Source organism: Vanessa atalanta, chromosome 11 (genome assembly GCF_905147765.1).
Source record: "Vanessa atalanta chromosome 11, ilVanAtal1.2, whole genome shotgun sequence".
Classification (NCBI taxonomy): domain Eukaryota; kingdom Metazoa; phylum Arthropoda; class Insecta; order Lepidoptera; family Nymphalidae; genus Vanessa; species Vanessa atalanta.
Genome location: NC_061881.1, coordinates 10,208,152 through 10,228,822, shown reverse-complemented (window position 1 = coordinate 10,228,822; position 20,671 = coordinate 10,208,152). Strand labels below are relative to the sequence as shown.

The following is a 20,671-nucleotide window of genomic DNA, read 5'->3' as shown; positions in this document are numbered from 1 at the left end:
CGATCAGAATTAATTACTTATTATTTAAAATTAAACGTATCAATAATTAACGTATTAACGTTACAATTTTTAAATATTAATTTCTTAAAAATTAAAGACTTCATTTGTTTCGTCGGAAACAATAAAATATCGATATAATTATTTATAATAAATTTCAATAAAACTGTGGTTTTTTAATAGCATTGTTAAGCGGACTGGCAAATGGATCACATGGGCGACGGTAAGTGCCTTAACTGCCGATAGACTGGCGCTGTAAGAAATTTTACCCATTTCTCAAACCGCCAATGCGCCACCGACCTTGGAAACTACGAGGTTATGTCCCTTGTGTCTGTAGTTACAATGGCTCACTTGTTACTTCATACGTCCTTTCTATGTGCAAAAGCTAAAGCAATGAGCAATGATCTCACATGAAAGTACCCAATCTTCTTGGGAAGGTACAAGAAAATAGAGTAAGGAAAAAGAGAAGGCGACACATTGAGTGTTCAAATGTAAAGGAGGAAAGTGTTAATTGACTGCGATTTGATACGAGAACATAAATATAAATATCTAAAGTATATAAGAATATATATTTAAATAAATTATATAATCTTATAATAACCTGACTGAAAAAAAAACGATGTCTGTGTAGACATAGAAGTAAGCAATAGGTTTCTCTCTTTCATTGTCTCTTTCATTTACATCATACTATGTAAGGTAGGTACAATGTATTATATTGACGAAATAGATACGCCTTATGCAATAAGACACCAGTATATAGAATTCTCAAATTCGTTACGTTCAAATTCGAACAAGTCACTAAATATCGTATTATGAAACTTTCAAACGAATTGACCTTCTAACATTCTCTTGTCCTGTAACAAATTATTTTGTGAAGATAAATAAAGACTTTAACAATAAATATATAATATATGTATTTATAAACCAAGATACATTGCTCAATTTATATAATATTTAAGTTAGAAAAATAAATGTACAATTATATATTTCGTGAGGTCAAAGAAGGGTATAAAAATTTCGAATGTATATATTAATACAATGTTTGAAAAAGTGTGGTTCAATGTTCATGTTTTACTTGCTGGTAGGGATTTAGGTTAGCCCTTCTGTTTAGGTACGACATAATCAACAGATATTCTATCGTGAACCAGCAATACTTAAAATACTTGTGTTCCGGTTTGAAGGGTGAGCCAGAGTAACTAGTAGTAACAGGCACTAGGGACATAACATCTTAGCTCCCAAGGTTAGTGGCCTATTGGTGACGTAAGGAATAGTTAATATTTTTTAAAGGACCAATGGGCGTTCATGAACACCTACTATCAGGTGGCCCATTAACCGTTCGCCAACCAATATAAAAAGAAGCCGACTCGAATACAGTATAAGGTTGTTTCTGTATAAGATCGAGAGCTCAAATCGGGGCAAGCGCAACTATATTTTTGAAATATTAAATTTGCATTTATATCACATGTTCGGGGGCGATCGAAAACATCGTAAACACCTATAGTTGTGGAAGCGAATTTCAAAACATTTAATTCCACCAACACAGAACAAAATACACACACAGAGAGAGAACATAATATACACACACATATAACAGCTCATAATACTGCTCATCCTACACATTTTGTTTAAAACTCTTATTTATCTAAGCGGAATTTAATCTAACTACGTTTAATTAGTTTGATGTAATTTACTTGAAATATTTGTAATGTTTTACATTTTACGTACATAGTTGCTGTTCAAGAAGTATTACTATAAAACTCGATATATTTTTATAAAACTATATACACTTTATACTTCGTCTATTTGATTGACGATTAATGTAATCCATGAATAATTGTAATCGAAATCATTCGTAGCAACAATGACTCATGTAACGATATCCTTTTCGTTTTCCAAAAAGCGAACTGTACAAAAAGTTCACTTTGATCACGACAGACAATTGCGAATGTACAATGCAAATAAAATAATGGGGTAACATTATCGGGAGAAATCTTAATAATTGGTATTAGTTACTACGAAGTAATTAAAATTCGTTCATAATAATTAATTAATCTTTTTCAGGTGTATTATATTTCGTTTTATTTGTAGAACATGCAGGCGAAACATTTTTTTGATCGTAATGCATCAGTTTGCGATAATTGTCTTTTACTTACATTCCGATGAATGTATGTAACATGTAAATAACATTCAATAACAATGAATAGTTTAGAAGATATAATCTCGACCAAAATTTTATGCCTCGAAAAAATTTACGCGAAACGGGTGGTCATTCAAAGAGATTTGGATGGATGTGGTATCGTTAAATTCTTTACATAATCCCGAGTTACACTAGCTAAAAATAAATAAATAAATTAATTCAAGCATGATATACATGTTTTTTTTTTTTGAATTTTTATGGTAAACATTTCTTATATTGAATCTGAATTTCATATTAAATATGAAAGGAGACCATCGATTTCTAGAATTAATTTTATTATATTATGATGTATTTAATAAATAAATATATAGAGTTAATAGCACGTACGAGTCTAACACATTTATTCATACAAAAACCAGCCAAGTTTCGTTCCAGCGTTTAAACTACAAATGAGAAAGTTTACATATATTTAAGGTATGCTTCGTAACTCTTATCACGTCGTATACAATGATACATTCTCATTTAGAATGTATCCAACAGCATAATGCATCTTCGTTCTGAATGCGATCGCTTCAGTGGGTAGACGCAGGATGCAACGCCAATTGAAGATTTAAGCAATTTATGCCTTACGCTCTATTGATTAATTATGTACGGTATCTTTAAGTTGCGGTTGATTTATAGTAATTGAATTTGACATTGCATATCATTATCGCGTGTTTTATTAGATACACAAAGTTAAAACTGACTAATAATAAAAGTGTTAAAGGCAAGCAAAGACGTTCTTTCTTGATCGAGAATTCGGCTCCATCATTAATAAAAGTAACATCCTGTTAATGCGTCACTGCTAACATCCTCCTCTCCTTTTTGAGAAGGTTTGAAGCTGCAAGCTGGCAAATACTGCTCTCTGCTGTTCTAATGCGAGATATATGAAAAAAATTCATACGACACGTAAAGGTTTCTTCACGATAGTACCGGAAGAATGAGATCGATTATAAACAAATAAAGAAATCGAATATTCAGTACATGTCCGAGTTTGAACCTACAATCTTCGGTTAAGATTAATGTTTTCTAACCACTGGGCCATCTCTGCTTAATTATCATCCATACTTTATCCATTAAAAGTAGGTGGATAAACATAAATCTGCCTTCGCCGCAAAGCATAGAAAAGTCCACTGAGTCATCCTGTACAGATAAAACGACGTTAATACAAACTTTATTTATACGTCCTTATAATACAAGCATACATTTCATTACTTGCTTCTTATTATGTTCGTGGAAAGAAAACTCGATTTAAACCACACGGTACTAAATAAATTTTCTATATTCCTTATTTAAAATCAACGTTTATATTATAAAGATGGGGAAAGTCTATATCGATTTAAATAAAGACGTCTCGAATTGGACCGAAACACCGAGCAAGATTCCCAAGTCCGCTGTGCATCGGAGCTGAATTATTACAATGATGAGCGAAGTTACGATCAGGATACCGCCCATACATGCGATGTTACCGAACGTGTATGAGGATGTACGGTCTGAGGGCGGTCCCTGCTAGTTTATTTATGGTTAACCGCATACGCCGCACCCATACGTGCCACTAACACATTATTAATGACAGAACTCGTTCTCGATCATTCTATTAACGCTTTTTAATAACATTCTGCGGTTTTATATACAATTAACGTTGTAGATAATTGATACCGGCTGCGGGTGTTTTAATTATTCCATCTGCAAGTTCTTCTGCATATTGAAAAGCTGCTCGAGTTATACCGTTTACCGAAGGAATTATAAATGCATTTGTATGATAGGCATACAGTTATACAGTTGCTGTTTAGCTTATATCATTATAATGTTGAATTATATGTCTATATATGCAAGAAAACTTTAAAAATACTCCTAAATTTTTCATAATAGATTCCATTATCATCACCTCTAAGTAAGGACAAATTTTCAGCTCAAGGTATTGATTGAAACTAGTTTAAAAATAATTGACGAAATTCAATCCAATATTTGGTTTAAACAAACCGATGTTACCAACTAAAAGAAAAAAAATGCAATTTAATTTCCAAAATGTTATCATTGAGGCAAAATTAAAAAAAAAACCCTTTCATGTGAAGCTTTAATGTTAGGTATTCGTTACTTTTATCTCGTCTCGTTGGGCTGGTAGCTGAATCGGCTGATTTCAAGACGTTGGGTTATAACTCCAGGTCGGACAGAAATAAGTTTATGCGTTTTCTATCGAAAGATACTCAGTATCAGCTCATAGTCTGGAAGTTGTTTGTGTGTACACTCCTATGCCTCGGAAAGCAAGCAAAGCCGTCCTACGTCTTAATTCTTTCCAGTCGTCACGGAATTGCCATTCCATCGGAAAATAAGAGATGGTATATAGAGCGCACCTGTGTTTGCGTGTTTTGCACTATAATGTGTCCTGCGCAGTTGGCTGGTCTCCCTTGAGTCCGCCGTGGCCGAAATCGGTCAGGACGACACAACTTTTATCTCAAAACGTACGACATTGACACAGATCTCCAAAATAAGAATTCGATGTACTTACAAGTCGGGCGAGTCCTGTTCGGTCGCGTCAACGGTATCCAAGGCCTCTGCGGTGGTTGGGTGGCAGTTACTGTAACAAAATTAACTATTTTGAAATAAACTAGAACTTATTCAAATATGTACATTGATTGAATACTTAAATTGTAAACTTACACCTTCAATATATTTAGTAAAAGCGTTAAGATTGCGTTTTAAAAGGCTTAGCTAATAGATATAGACTTTGTAAGAAATGTAATACACACACACACGCACACACACACACACATACAAACAATAAAGAATAGAAACGAAATCTCCAAGCCTTTTGTAAAAGGTCTTTTGTCCCTGTAAGTAAACTCGCTATATAAGTCTTCAAAAGATTTGTAGTGAACTTTGTCTCCCAAATGTATTCAAACCAAATAACATCAATATATAATTTATTAAAGTAAATTTTTATAAGCACTTTGGAATTGTCATTCTATAAGAAAATAAATATACCCAAGTTCATAACAAGTACCTCAGTAGTATCTTATCTTTTCTATAAATTCAATTGCCAACCCTTCTATATTAATTCAATACGATATAATAATTGTGTAGGATGTAGCATGAAAATCAACGAATACAAAAACCCGATATGACATTCAAATATATTAATTGGCAAAGATAAGAGCATAAATTAATTACTATTGTTACAACAAGTTGGAACATAATGTTGGCATACAATACAATCGGTTTCCTGGATAACATCGTACAATCCGAAAAGCCAGCCGAAGACATTAATCGGGTTCGTCGGCTTAGCAACAATACCCCTGTAACGAAGCTGGAGGCATTAATCGAATGTCTATTACTGTTCAACTTTCGGGTGGAAGCAAAAAATTCATTTGCGATAACCGGCAAAAAGCTACCGTTATTGTAACGAAATCGTAAATCGTGCGTCTGTATTCCTAAGAAGTTATTTGCAATCAATTCCATAGCAATAATATCGTAGTTTCATATTTCAGTGAGTGGCAAAAAAATTTAATCGCATGGTAAATCATCCATGTTTGATTTATATTAATAGTTGAACGACGCCATGTAAAAAAGTAATACTTCATTCGGTACAGTATAAGGAATCATCTGTGAAATTAAACGTACGATTGTCAAGTAGGTCGTGAACCACGATGAAATCTTTTAATCACGAGCATTCATTGGCTTTAATTAGGCAACTTTGAAACACAATTGGCGGTAGAGTCATTACTTTCTTGCCGGTAATTTTCGGTAGAATCTACAGTCTTAAGTGTTTGCTTATAGTTAAGCTTTATATTTTATTTAATCCAATAAAATGGCAATTCAAAATAACTTTTAATCGCCTACTTATAAGGGTGCATTTTGTTTGACCGGTTTTAAGAAAGGAACATAAAAGAATACGTCGTCAAAACTTTGACGGAATTATCATCGTTCGATGGCATAAAATAATGATTTATCGTTATTTAGAATTTAAATGAGACCATGACTTATATTTTAAAAATAATAACTTGGCAGAGATTAATGAAATACTTAATTCATACATGACACGTGACTTGACCTCCGAGTATTTTTTTAAATATATATTTTATAAAAAAATTACGAGGATGTATTAAAGCCACGAGCAGCTTAAAGGATTTACGTATTATTAAAAATATATTTTGATGAAAAAATTATTATGAAGATACAAAAAGAGCGTGCAGGAAATCTGAGCCAAAGTAAAATCACTTAATAAAGTGCGGTCGTTGTTCTGGCGACATCGGATGTGATGCGGGACATTAGACGTAGACGTTCCATTTGTACCAGCTGGCGGTGTTCCCACAGAAAAGCTAAGGTAGAAAAACCTCCAACATGAGTCACTCCAATTTGTCTCACATTCCTTTCGATGATGAAACGTTTAAATACAAAAGAAAACGTCGTCTTAGTTTTTAGATATCAATTTCCAAAATATTGGTAGATTTCATGACAATCTTTTAGAAGGTTTAATGCGTCAAGCATACTTCTAAGTAAATTTAAGTTATATTTTGAAATGTATTACATAAATACTTGTACATGAATACCATTATTTAGTCTAGCTGATAATTTTGCATGTGTGCTAACATAAATAGTGCTAAGAATTCTAAAACCTACCCAGAAGATACTCTGAAACGTATTTTACACATAAATCTGAATAAAACAAATTGTCTCTAAAAAATATTTGATTAGTAGTTTATATACTGTGAGAATATCATACTAGCAAACAATTTAAAACAAAACTCACAAAAATGTCTATTGTAGCCAATTTAAAATTAAAAACGAATTAATCTAATACATTAACAAAAGAACAGTTATCATTTTGATTGACACGAACATAAACTGTGGAACAATGAAACAATTGATGCGTAAGCCTCAAAGCTTGTATATTTTTTAGTTTGCCAAGTTAAGCACCTTATCTGTGATCGTTGTTTAAATCAGTTGTCTTGATTTAAAACCATTATCGTTGTTATTCGAAGCATCGGAGTCGCATGTTTTGTGGGTGTATAGCGGATCGTGTCGCGTTTATATTCTAAATTTGAATATCCTCTAAGGGCTATTACAGACAGATTGAAATTTCTGATAACACTAATAGTCTGTTGATTGTTATTTGCAAATAATTAATTTGAGAGAATAATGATAAAGAGAGTTATAATTAATTTTAATGTAATATATCTGTAGACGGCATTTTATTATGATTTAAGATTACTAATTTTATTATAACTAAGCCGAATTGACTTTAATAAATATAAATTAAATTTCGATACTTAATTTCAAAATAAATTGCATTACAAATAATGGATCTTCATGTTATTACACGTATCGGAGATGATGTACACGTGACGTGTGAACATTCTCGTCGATGTCAGCAAGATTGCACTCACGGCTCTCTGTCAGGCAGAGGCGCGGGCGTCATCTCATTACACTTTGTAATTAGGGCCGTGGGCTGTGAGCCCGGCCCTGCACTAAATCACGACTAGCTTAACATGCGCGACCGCCGTCTCCCGAACGGGCATAACTCGCAACACAATACACGCGTATGGATGTGTTATTGAATATTAAACGCTAAAAAACCTCCGCCGCTCGCCTGATGGATGTCCTTTTCTCATTTCGTAAACAATACAAAAGTCGACGTTCGTTTACATTAGTACAAATATGTTCGATGTTGATATTGAAAACGAATCGCTGAAGCTACAATTTCGTAGAAACCCTAGCGGTTTCCGAGCGCTAATAAGACGAGCTCAAACAAAGTGGTGTTATGGACAATTCGCTGAGTGAAAGTCGAATGAGCACTAGATTGGCCGAAGTCGATAAGCACCGGCCTGCTCTTCACATTGTTCGCGCTCCGATACGCAAGATAAGGCTTTCTCCGCTCATCTTTTGAGAGCTACCGTGAGAACGGTTCGCTTGGTGTGGAGTCGACATTCGCTAAATAAAAGTATCTTTTATCAGAATCTATTCTTAGTGATCAATCTCAGTTATAAAACAGCATATTATACTGCTCAAGTAGAAGCATGGCTTTCCAACCATGTATTCATAGGTCATATCGATGTCTGATAAATCATTGGTAATACCGAAAGATAAAAAAATATATTAAGAATAACATTTATGTTATTCAAATTTATATCTCGCGATAAATGCAAGTTTTATTACATGAAACCAGCCATATGATAGATGAGAATCCGATAACTCCAGGTTAACCAATTCAATGCAAACATTTTTAGTCCATTGACTAAAGCATCACTGCCAGACGTCGGGGAGCCGATCGAACGTAAACCGGTATTATCGGTTGCATCACATTCTAAGGCAAAAACTTTACAAGCTTGTTTCTGCATACCCTTTTAATAGTACCAGATCTTACATTTAATTGACAGGACGATATAACGGAAACATTTCGAGATAATGATTGCTCAGTGGTGTAATTACTAATTGTTTATGTGTAACAACTTCGGAATTACTTTAATACGACTGATGATATTCATGACGAATGGCTTTTTATATTTAAATTGAAATAATTATACAGTAGAAATTTTCGACGTTGATAAGCAACAACAATATTTATAGTTATTTATTGCTTTGTAATATTCGGTCACCTGCTTCTTCAATTTTTATTAGAAACCTTGTTTATGCTTCGCACTTAAGTTGTCTAGTAGATCTTTTTTTAACTGAAATAACATCTGCTTATGTTCTTTTATTCGGTGTAGAGGAAATATTTTTTGTATTATTAATATTATTTTACTTACAATAGTTCATCAGTTAAGTTGATAAGGTTACAAGAAATATATAAGGAAACTCTTTTTGCTCCTAAAATATCTCCTGCAAATTGTAAAAATAAGATATATATGTAGAAAAAAGATTAGTATATTTAATGAAAAACAATATTTCTTTAAATGATGACATATTTGTTTCGAAATATGAAAAAATTTCATTTTTAGATATTACGTACTTAAATTAGAGTATTAAATTTATCATAGAAAAATATCGTTGACATTATTATTTCATTTTGCATTTTATATCTTATCATGTGAATGCTACGAAGTTATGGCCGAGTCTAACAGGTATCCTCGGACAGTAAAATCTGAGACATTAAAACCGAAGTAAAAAACCTATTTTCTTTCAATCCAAAGTGAACCGAAAAGTACTGTATGTCTAATTCTTTAACTAAATACTAGTTGTGTCCGCGCTTTCGCTCGCGTTTTAGGGGTTTTTCATGGTGTTAGGCTTAAGCCTTTGTCCTTCCTTTGAAATTCAAACTTGATTCATACCAAATTTCATAAATTTCGGTTCAGGTTTGGCCGTGAAAGAACAACAGACAGACAGGGTTAGTTACGCACTTATAATATTATATTATTACAGTATAGATGGAAGCATTACACTTGTTTATTGAATATAATTGATGACATGAGAAGAACCGACGAAACTAAATATTATTCCTTACGTGTAATCAAATTTCAATTCGAAAATGCCCTGGGTTATCATTTATTCCTAAGTGTGTTATCACATGAACTAAATAACTTTTAGAACAAAAAGTATGCGTCTTTTTTTTTTAAATTTAAAAACCGAATTGCTCGATGGTTACTTCTTTAAAAATGACCACTTTTATAAAGCCTTAACGTACGATTTTCGCATTTCAACTATTAACTAATGCGTGCGGAATTCAAATATTTCATCGAACGTCTCAATTTATTTATTGCTACGCGTTAAACGTAAATCTAAAACGTTGCAATATTCTTAATATCCTTATTCATATTCAAGTTATATGGATGTGCTAAGTGATATGTATTACGTACGAGCATTTGAAATGTTTTGACATGATGCTGTTATAATAATAACTCAGATGTCAATGACCTGGCATAGCTAATTAACTGATTAAATAAAGTCTAGCCTAGACGTGGTCTGTTTATGTGTAATCGGTATGCGGTCTAATAAACGCTCTACTAGAATAATGTTTAGGTTTTAAACGTATAGAAAACATTCGATAAAGGGTTCGAAATTATAAACAATTTCGTCGAAACGTTCTCAGGTCGATGACCGCGGCGATCTTATCTCCAAGCATCGACTTGTTAAAGTGTGTTATTTTCGCAAAATAAGTATGATGTAAGTCTGTAATCATACTGACGTCATACGTACTTGTTTCAATATATTGAAAAGTATTTTTTAACCGGCGTTGTGTCGGAGTCTTGCTCATTTCATTTGCATTTCGATTATATTTTATTGTATACGAAGAAAATTAATTTGCAAAAAACGCTAACGTATAGTTTTTATTGACTGTTTTTAAATGTAAACTTTATTAAGATATCTACACACTTTTTATAAGCCGTTTAATAATAATTGCATTTTATTATAGGTCTTAAGAAATGAAATTAACCTAGCATTTGTATGGCTTTGTATGGCTAAATTATCGGCTTTACTAATACACATTGCTTTATTTGTTAAACAATATTGTTTTTTTTCTTTCCTATGTCAAATTAATGATGCTAGAAAGAGAGGCATCAGTGTTTAACAAAACACCCGTTTAAAAATGTATATTACCAACTTTATAAATAGAATATCTTTAGAATATGCTAAAATATGTACTTAGCAAACGGTCAAACTTATTCAAGAAGCCGAAAATCTACACTAACATTATAAATTAAAAAGCAACTCTGTTTGTCTGCCTGCCTGTCTGTTACACTTTCACGTTGAAACTACTGAACTAAACTTGATGAAATTTATAAAGTATGCTCAATTCCGAGGAAGGACTACGCAACATTTTTTAACTAAAATCTGACTACCAACTAAAACGCGAGCGAAGCTGCAGGCGATAAATAGTCTTTTTAAAAACTTTTTACGTACATTAACTTTATGATACTGAGTAACTACTGATTTTATTACCGGTTGTTTTTGGTACTTCCGAAACATCGGTAGTACATTTAATCGATTCAATGCTGTAAGGGCTTTTTAATATCTCATATATATACTTAATTTTTTAGTTAAGAGGTTTATAACTGGAATAAGTTATGACCAATAACGAGTCATGGGAGTCATCTACGCGGCGCTTCGACTCAAATTAATAACTAATTCATAATCTCCCATACAACATTTTTAATAACCTTTACAATCACCGACCATAAATAACTAAACGGTCAACGTTTGTAAAATGCTACCGTGAAAGTATCTTCGATTCGATTATGGCTGTCTCGTTTAAACGCAGTACATACGAACGGGATAGGAGTCAATTAAAAAATAACGAGACATTTCGATTTAAGTGCATGCTTGATTCACATATAAAGAATGCATTCGATTTTGCAAACGTTGAACACGGATTGGTTGACGGTAGTTCAAACGGACGACCGATTGATGCAATTGACCTAAATGGACACCGGGATTAGACGTCCTATAAAACGGTAACTGGCAATCTAAATCTCAACTGGCATCTCGATGGAATTCACATTAAATCTAGAGATTTAATTTCTTGCTTAATTTCATCTAACGATATATACAATGTTGACCTGTGGTATGGCTTGGGTAGAGTTTAGGCACACCATACTTATTATAATTTATTCAATCTCTATCCGATAAACGTCCATACTTTGTACTGCTGTCTGTTCCGATTTAATTCGATCGGCGTGAGTGAGCCTGTTGAGTATTGCTGTTTAGAGGTAAAATATATGGGTGGATGGTACTTATCAAGACGGTCTCGCAAAAAGCCCTTCCACCAAAAAGGGTAGATGATTCTAAAGTTATTGTCAGAGTATAATTTATTTTTAGATTTTTGTCGTAGAAAACTAAAATGTCCGTTGAGTACATTATCAAAGTGTAGTTTTAACTTAATTCGGAAAACCTCTTCACAAGAGTTATTTGCGTCAATAATAAAAATGCTCCATTTTCTAGGAAAGCAATCGTTGATATTATGCAAACGAGTCTTTGACAAGTAGTCACGTAGATTTCATTGCAATATTCAAATATGCATTGGGCGACGAAGCGTGCGACAGTCACGAACTTTTACTAGCCACTGGTATGATGACGCCACGATTACTTTACTATGGGTTCGGCCTATTACTTCGGTTCGGACTGTATAGGTATTTTCAATGGTGAACGTTTGTCGCTCGGCTCTAGTGAGCACAGCAGGGGGCTCGTCTATACACTTTGTTACCAACGCTGCCGATTAAAGCATCGAAAAAACACGTACAGTGTTTTTTTCCAATTTTGTATATCTTTATACTATAAAAATAATGATATTTTCAATACGATAAAAGATAATAATCATTTATCAATGTAGTTCAATTTATACTATATAATTCCATATCTATATTTGTCTTAAATTTAACGGAACACAACCATTCAATTTTATCTCAAAAATTTGTCGAAACTTTTGAATATTTTTTATATTCGAGCCCACACGCTGGTGTCCTCTGTGCGACCGTTCACGGCCAAGGCCACAATGATAATAAACACGTCATGATGAACGACGTGCTACTGGAACAAAAAAACCTAAGCGCGCGGCCACGTGGGGATCTTTCGCATGCCTCTGACCAGCTTTAATGACTTGGAAAATTACAATATTACCGACAATCACAATTAATGAAAAACATGTGACATCGACTAACATCTGTTCAAATACCAATCAGAAATCGTCATATGGAAATTGATAAATGCAAAATGATTACAACAACCGACAAATGTTAAATGTGATTTAATAACACATGGAAGGATAGATTAAACGCAACCATTAGTTAAGGCGAAAGGAATTCGACACGGAGCTATTAACATCCCGTACACGGGGACAATCTCCAGCCGTAATTGAACAACATGTAAGAAAACTTATCACATCGAAGGGTCGCAATCGAATGATCGATTGTAGTCGATAGCGGTCCACATAACACACACAGAGTACCTTAAGGTTAGTGTTCCCATACTTGTTAAGTATGATTACTCGATACGAGCGAACAAGAGGATTCAATTTGTCCACGGGGGAGTGGCTTACATCAAGGAGGGTTTATGGTCAGATTATATCTGACTGACAGATAGCCGCTCTCGTATTCCCATCACGTGCTCCCATTCCTCTAACTTAGTGCATCGTACTTGAAAATGTGCATAAACGAGCGTGTGTGTGTTGAAATGGACGCGAAAATATCGCTTAACCAAGACCTTGGCGGTGGGGTGAATGAACTAACAATACACATTGTTTATTTACTCATTACTTATAAATTGTGTACTAGCGGTACATTGGCACAAATAAAAGGAATTTCATAGTCGACGTAAGCTTTGCTCTTATATTCGTAGTCTCTTTAACAAATCAAATAAGGCTTAAAAGCGAAGCGATAACAATGTTAAGACAGAGTCGTTGGGTAAGAGGAAGTCATAATCGTTTACTATATTCAAGAGGGATTTTGTGGGATAGGCAGGTAAACAGTATAATCTTTCATCAAATGTCACAAATGGTTGGGTCGGTTTATTCACGGACGCAGCGTCATGTCGAAAACGACTTTCATTCCAGAGATACGCACGTCCGTATACATTATCTGCCGTATTTACATGAAACATGGAATTATTAAGTGTAAACTCTGCTTAAATAACATGGTTTGTTCTGATGTCGATATCGTTAAGCCGTACATAAAATAAAATGACATGAAATTTATCATTTAATATGCAGATATATTTATTAAACTTGTAGTTAATTTATATTCATGGACCGAATTGTTGCCGTGCATTGTTCATTTGCCTTCTCCAATGTAGTAGATAGCGAAGCTAACTAATGGTTCTGAGTCGCCCTGTACGACAAACAAGGCAATTGCTCGGACGCGTAGATGGCTATCACGCACGCTACGTTTAATACCGTCCAACATCGCGCGTACCTCACTTTAAATACTCGGATACCGATGTTAGAAGAGTCCATTTCATAAAGCACATGAATTTATTATGACCCTTATCTCTTCGGGTTTTTACCTACAGTAGTGTTCTAGGTTTCAACACAGTTTTATTACTTTATATATATAATATGTAAAATGCATCGAATATTCTAGAATCGTAAACTAAAACAACGACAGATTTATGTTATTCCATAAAAGGGGCAAATTGAAGAACGATGTTACGTCTTGGATTGATTTATTTAGTTGGATATTTATCGTAAGCGCGTTTGATTTTAGAACTGGTAACAACATTTTGAAGAGTAGGCCAGAGTGACCAGTTACCGGTGGTCAGTGATATTTTCCAATAAGCGTCGTTAAAACTTTGAGTAAACACTTCATCCGTAACCGCATCGTTACAAACCTTTAGTCATGCGTTAACTCAGTGATCGAGATGGCCCTGTTGTCAGAAGGCATGAATCTTGAGCGATAGTTACGGGTTTAAACACAGACATGACTATTGAAATGTATTTTTTTTATTATAAAAATAATCTCGTGCTCGACAGTGAAGGACATCATCGTGAGGAACCTGTATGAGCCAGATAAAAATCAGCCACATAAGTAGCTCTTAGCCTTACAGTGGGATATAAAAACGCTGTTATATAACGAAACAACGGCTACCGAATTAGAACTCCAATCATTTGATACCGAATTGCAAATTTGATAGTATCGATAAATCAGGAGGAGAACACTATTGAATCGTCAAAATATTAAAATTAATCTAAAGTAAGCATACAGGAAAACTCATGAACGGTGAAAATAAACACGAAACAATTTCCGTTACCAGTAAAAGCATGATCAACAGTAGAAAGTTGAGTGACTGAATAAATTCGAAACGAATTTACCGATGCATTAGCGAAAATAGTGAAATCGGATTAATGTTAAGTAGGGCAAAGAAAATAAGCAATCGTATCCATTCGAACTACATAATACCAATGAAGTCGGTAGCCGTACGAGCCTCACAATTGGCTATGCATATAACGCTTTGTGTTATTTATCTACTAATCTCTGTTTTATATAATGTTAAAATGTTCTATACAGCTGCGATTAGACACGATCCAGTGCGTTTTATAAGTACCTAATTTACGTCATATTATTTATAAACATCGTTCGGAGGGCCTACTTAAAATTGAGCATTAGTTTTGTCCAGTGAGGATTGTCGGTGAAATTCACAGATTATCCCTACAAACATTTCCATACAATTTCATACATTATATATTAGCTCCAATTGTATGTAATTAACTTAACTTGGAGGACGATATTAACCTACTTGTAATTAAAAACCAGTATTAATGAACGAAACTTAGCAGTTCGGTAGTACGATCCTGTGAGAGATCACTTCGTAGCTCACTCATGAAATGTTGACAACCGACTTATGGTGATATTTTGATACGTGTATCCTATAAATATTATAATGATTATAGCATATCATATTTTGACATTTCACGGTCGTGTTCTGCGGTGACTTTCGAGTTAAAGAATACCTCTAATGATGTCAATACAAACATGTGCTATCATCGAGTTAACTCGATGAGAGAGCTAGAAGTTGGATAGTTGTATTTTGAAATAGCTACTCGTTAGAGTTTGGCCTTTGGTTTATTCTGATGACTCTCATGCGTTAAAATGACAATTTATTTAACTAAAATTTAAACTTGATCATTTTTGAAACTGATAACCCTTATCATATAATAGTAATCTTTATTGTTCTATACTATTGCATCAAAGAGTTCATCTTTGATTCCTCCATAGAACCCGAACTATCTGCATAGTAATTATAAATTTTTGTAGTTCCATAGTTTAGTTAAACAAAATTACAACACAAATCAATTTAAAGGAAACTCTTCGACTTGTCTTGGGAAACCTATGCTTTCCCTTCGATTCAAACGAGTTACGTCAAAAGAAGCGACGCATTGACTTAACCCAGTCCGTCATAAATTCCCTTCATCGACTCCATAGACCAGTTCCAATTTATTGAACCTATTCTATGAACGGTTATTACTTCGGTGTAACGAAGAAGATCAATTATTTTATGTACTTCGACAACCAATATATGTAGGTACGTCTCGAACATTCATTGCGTTGATAAACAAATGTTTTATTACGAAAAAATTATTCTCAGTCTATGAAGTTATGTCGTAACATTAGGGAATTTCATAACAAAGGAAAAAAAATAATGTTTTTTTTTTACGAAATGAATTAGCGTTGGATTATATTAGAGGAATAACGGCAGCAGTACCTATTCCAAGAATTTTGTTTTTGTTCAAGGTAGTTTTAGTACAAATGTTTATCTCGGAAATCTTTCCTTATAGTTTAACATGGAATAAACCGCCGTAACATTATAACATTTCTTACTTCGTATATAAAATCCCTGGCAAAAGATACTTCATTAAAGATGATCTATAATTTCTAAAATCTTATAACATTCTTCAATTTAAAATTTATTACCGTAAATTATTTAACAACGAAATATGGAACCGATTTTTAAAGGGCCATCGGCAACACCACTATTACGATAACGGCGAGCATAAAGTTAAGCGATATCATTATCTTTGTTTGCTCAGCTTAAAGTACTTTAATGTCAAAACGATAAAACTATACCGCGAGTTAGAGCTCGATGAGATTATTGATAATAATCAAAGAATTACATAACAGTTTTTTTTAATAAGGAAGCACTTTATACTACGATATAGAATATTGAGAGACGTTTTAACTAAGACCTATATTCAAGATGGTAAAGTACAAATTATGTACAATATATTAATATTACCAAAATTATAGTTGGTGGTAGGGTTTCGTGCAAGCCCATCTGGGTAGATACCGCTCTCATTAGATATTCTACCGCCAAACAGCAGTCCTCAATAGGGTTGTGTTCCGGTTTGAAGAGAGAGCGAGCCATTGTAATTACAGGCACAAATGACGTAACATCTTTGTTCCCAAGGTTGGTGGCGCATTGGTGATGTAAGGAATGGTTAATATTTCTTACATCGCCATTGTATACGGGCGGAGATGATCAGTTACCAACCTATATCATAAAAAAAATAAAAATAAATAAAGCCACGTCTTTATGTCCCACTGAGAACTGAAGCCCTCTAATCCTCTCATTAAGATGAGGGAAGAGAAAGAAGGTATTCCTTATTGGGAAATTATTTCCTTAACGTGTTTATAAATACAAATTAACTATGTAAAAGTTCAGTGGTCCCAGCCTGGTTTCGAAATCTTTGGATTAAATGGGCACCTCGGCTTCCTAGCTGGCTTTTATTTTTTTAATTGGTTTTATTTTTTGCTTCTGTGTAGCGAACATGTAGAAATATATTTTTTTTTATTCACATCATGCAGTCAACACGCTTTAATCAACAGCAACTAACATACTAGTACATTTTTGACAAAAAACTATTTGACTTCTATACATATTATAAAAAAGTATTTGACTTCGACTAAGGTGTTACAATGCAAGTAGCAATCCCTTATTTAAGGAATAACTAATATACCTATTTACTCTTTCAATTAAGCTTAAGGCTTGTGTTAGTAGTGGGGACCGTGGGGACGACAGTAGCCCAAGAGGTCAGGTTTGAACCTGCGACTTTTTACATCGCTAGACGGTCCATAAATCATACTGCTAATGACGTTTAAATTTAAAAAAAATATTATAGAGTTTACGTAGGTTTTCGTCAATTTATTGTACATTTATATTCGTACTTTTCCTGATATACTAACATACATATATATACATTTTTCTTAAATAACGATAAGCCGCAAATAGTATGTTACGATCGATAAATTTAAATAAAGTGACATAACTTTTAATAAAAGAAAGCGGTCTAATCAAGATAGATGGCTTTGATAAGTCAATGACTTCAAAGCTTTACAAATCGTTAGATATATTTTTTTGAAAACAAAAAACACGCTAGCTCTAATGTATCTTAATGTATTTCCTTAGGCGTGACAGTCGAGATTGATGGTTAGACAGTGAAAGTGAGGATCGTGCGGTGACTACGAACTCGAGTCTTTCCTCTGAGCCGGGGTCAATTTAAACGACTGTTTTGTGTCACAGCTCCTGCACGTATATTTATGTTATAATAAGTCCTAGTTTTATAAAACCACAGTCAGAAAGGTGAGAAACAAAATAGATTTTCGGAGTTCGAACTCATATTTGCTATTTTCATTCATACAGTACTCTCGTCACGTAAATAGTCTAAATTTAGAGCAGATTAAACTGTGAAGCGCAGCTACTTATGTACCTGATAAAATTACATACTATAAAACTTTCTCCGAAACGCGTTGCATCTTCCCGTATAAGTTTAATGTACGGTTTATTACATTTCCTAATAAGGCATTACAAAGTACACATCTACTCATTATTATTATTATTTATATATAATATGTATAGAGAGGATATAAACACACGTTTTGCGTGACATATTATCTATCCTGGTACACGCAAACACTAGTACTATACATAATAATTAAATATGTCTATGCATCCGTTTCGAAAACGCTGTTTGTATTGACATTCACAAAGCGTTTTGTTTCAAGACTTCCTATGTTGAAAAAACAATATTTGAATGGATTACCTTTTTAAATTCGACATGTGTATTATCGCTTTAGCGTATACCCAAAATAGTATAGAGATAGTTGGCTATTAATAAAGTCGTGACTGCATTTTATATTTTTTAGAACGGTCATCACTATTTTTATTCTAAGTATGTTTTTTTTTATTTACGTCGTACTTTTTTAGGTTTTCGCGAATGATAAAGATGAAAGGAAATCATTTGTACTGAATTTTTATAGCAGTTTAATATTCGTTCGAAATTCTTAAAAATTCATGAAGTATATTTTATTTAAAAACCATGGACTAGGCGTTTTTTCCGGGTAATATTGTATATGGATATTTTTTAATATTAAATACTCAAGTTTTACTTACGTTATGTACCATCCTCGGTACCGTCAGAGACGCTCTATAATATTTCCGAAATATATTAATAATTGCTCGACAATGAACTTAAGAAATCAGAAAATGTATTTATATGTAACAATAATACATTTATCAACATTTATTATTAAATATGAAAGCAGTTGAAATATATTTCGTTGTGTGATTAAAATAAACATCCAATTAATTAATTCTAGGGTACTAAAGGGTGTTTTCGTATGTACATATGTGCTTGTGTATTTCTTCGGCACGCTCCAAGTTTGAAGGCAATTAGTTGAATTCGTCATAACATTATATGAAATATTAGAACATTTAAATATTAAAACATTTAAAGTTACATTTAAACCAGGGATGTTATGGAGCTCCGTTGACGTAACCGAAGCCGAAAAAATAGGTATTTATTATACTTTAGTTTTACATAGTATAAAGTCAAGTTAATATATTGTAATTTATTCTTTTACAATTTCTAAATAATTTCCTATCCTTAACCGTACCTGGAACCGGTTTTCGTATATCCGTGTCTATATCCAGGTCCGATGTGACATACCCATAACATCCCTGACTCCAACAGTATTTTACATTTCAACGTCAAACAACTGAATTTAAATCTTGCTCGCAGTTGGATTTTATTTGAATTACAGTTTCATAATCCTGGAATCTCATTACTTAAGAACTTTTTTAATTCAGAATTCGCATACATCAACACAGTCAATAACTTCTTGTAAATCTAACTTGATACGAGTAGACCTCAAAATGTATTTCACCTCAGAATACAGCGAGAAAATAGTAGTGATGGGCCGCATGTGTTATGAACCGAATACGATTCGGCTGAAATTCGATTTGATTTCGGCGTCCATACTCGAGAAAGACACGTCGTGACTTGTCTACACACTTATATCAATGATTTCTAGATCTCCATTAAAATAAATGACAATAATTAGATAAAAGTTTTATTTTATTTCACTAGTAGACATCGTTTTAAATTTCTCGATTACCGAAATTCGATTAAACCGAATGTAAAACGAAATTCGGCCCATCACTAGTAAATAGCGATAAATATTTATTTTATACATAATTGAATCTGTGACCGCAACGAGGCACGTCGATCAAGGTATTATAAAACATCACAACGTGACCATGACCAAGAAAAAAATAGTTTTTTGGACGTTGACGTTTATATATGATCTAAATTAATCATAAGTCGCCTTATTAATAGTAGGCGTTTTGTTTTAAGCGTTCATTAATATTATGGAGTTGTTGCGTGTCGGACGGCTCGGGAAAACCATGTTCGACGATCTGACTAATAGAAATGGGAAACGCGGGTTTGTCGAGTGAAAAATTGCAAAAACAACGAAATCGTAGCAAGGTTACATTATTCTTTATGTATCTATGAATTGTATACAATATAACAAATGTTACATAAGATCTGTCGAGACTCTCGAAAATTAATACTCGAAATTATACATCATCATTGTCAATCAATTTTATTTTAATAACGTCACGTTTTGACGACATTCTCATTAACAATAAGTTATTATTTTTTTATTATTTGAACGTCTGCTCGGGTGCTTTCCATTATATTATTTTACTTCACAACGTTTCCTGTATTCTGGTAAGTTTTTTTTACAAACATAAGTAACATACCATCTTAAAAATGAGAGCTAAGTTTCGTTGGGT

At 33.4% G+C, this 20,671-nt stretch overlaps 1 protein-coding gene across 3 annotated transcripts in view; it reads right to left on the bottom strand.

The window, feature by feature from the left end:
• Positions 1 to 20,671, bottom strand: part of LOC125067421 (CCR4-NOT transcription complex subunit 6) — a 197,373-nt gene that overhangs the window by 17,598 nt on the left and 159,104 nt on the right. For 2 of the 3 annotated variants that reach the window (XM_047676025.1, XM_047676026.1), the window contains one exon: positions 4,683 to 4,751. In XM_047676025.1, coding sequence (XP_047531981.1) covers positions 4,683 to 4,751 — 69 coding nt within the window. Of the gene's footprint in view, positions 1 to 4,682; positions 4,767 to 20,671 lie in introns of all 3 variants that reach the window. The other variant, XM_047676024.1, reaches the window with a different exon arrangement.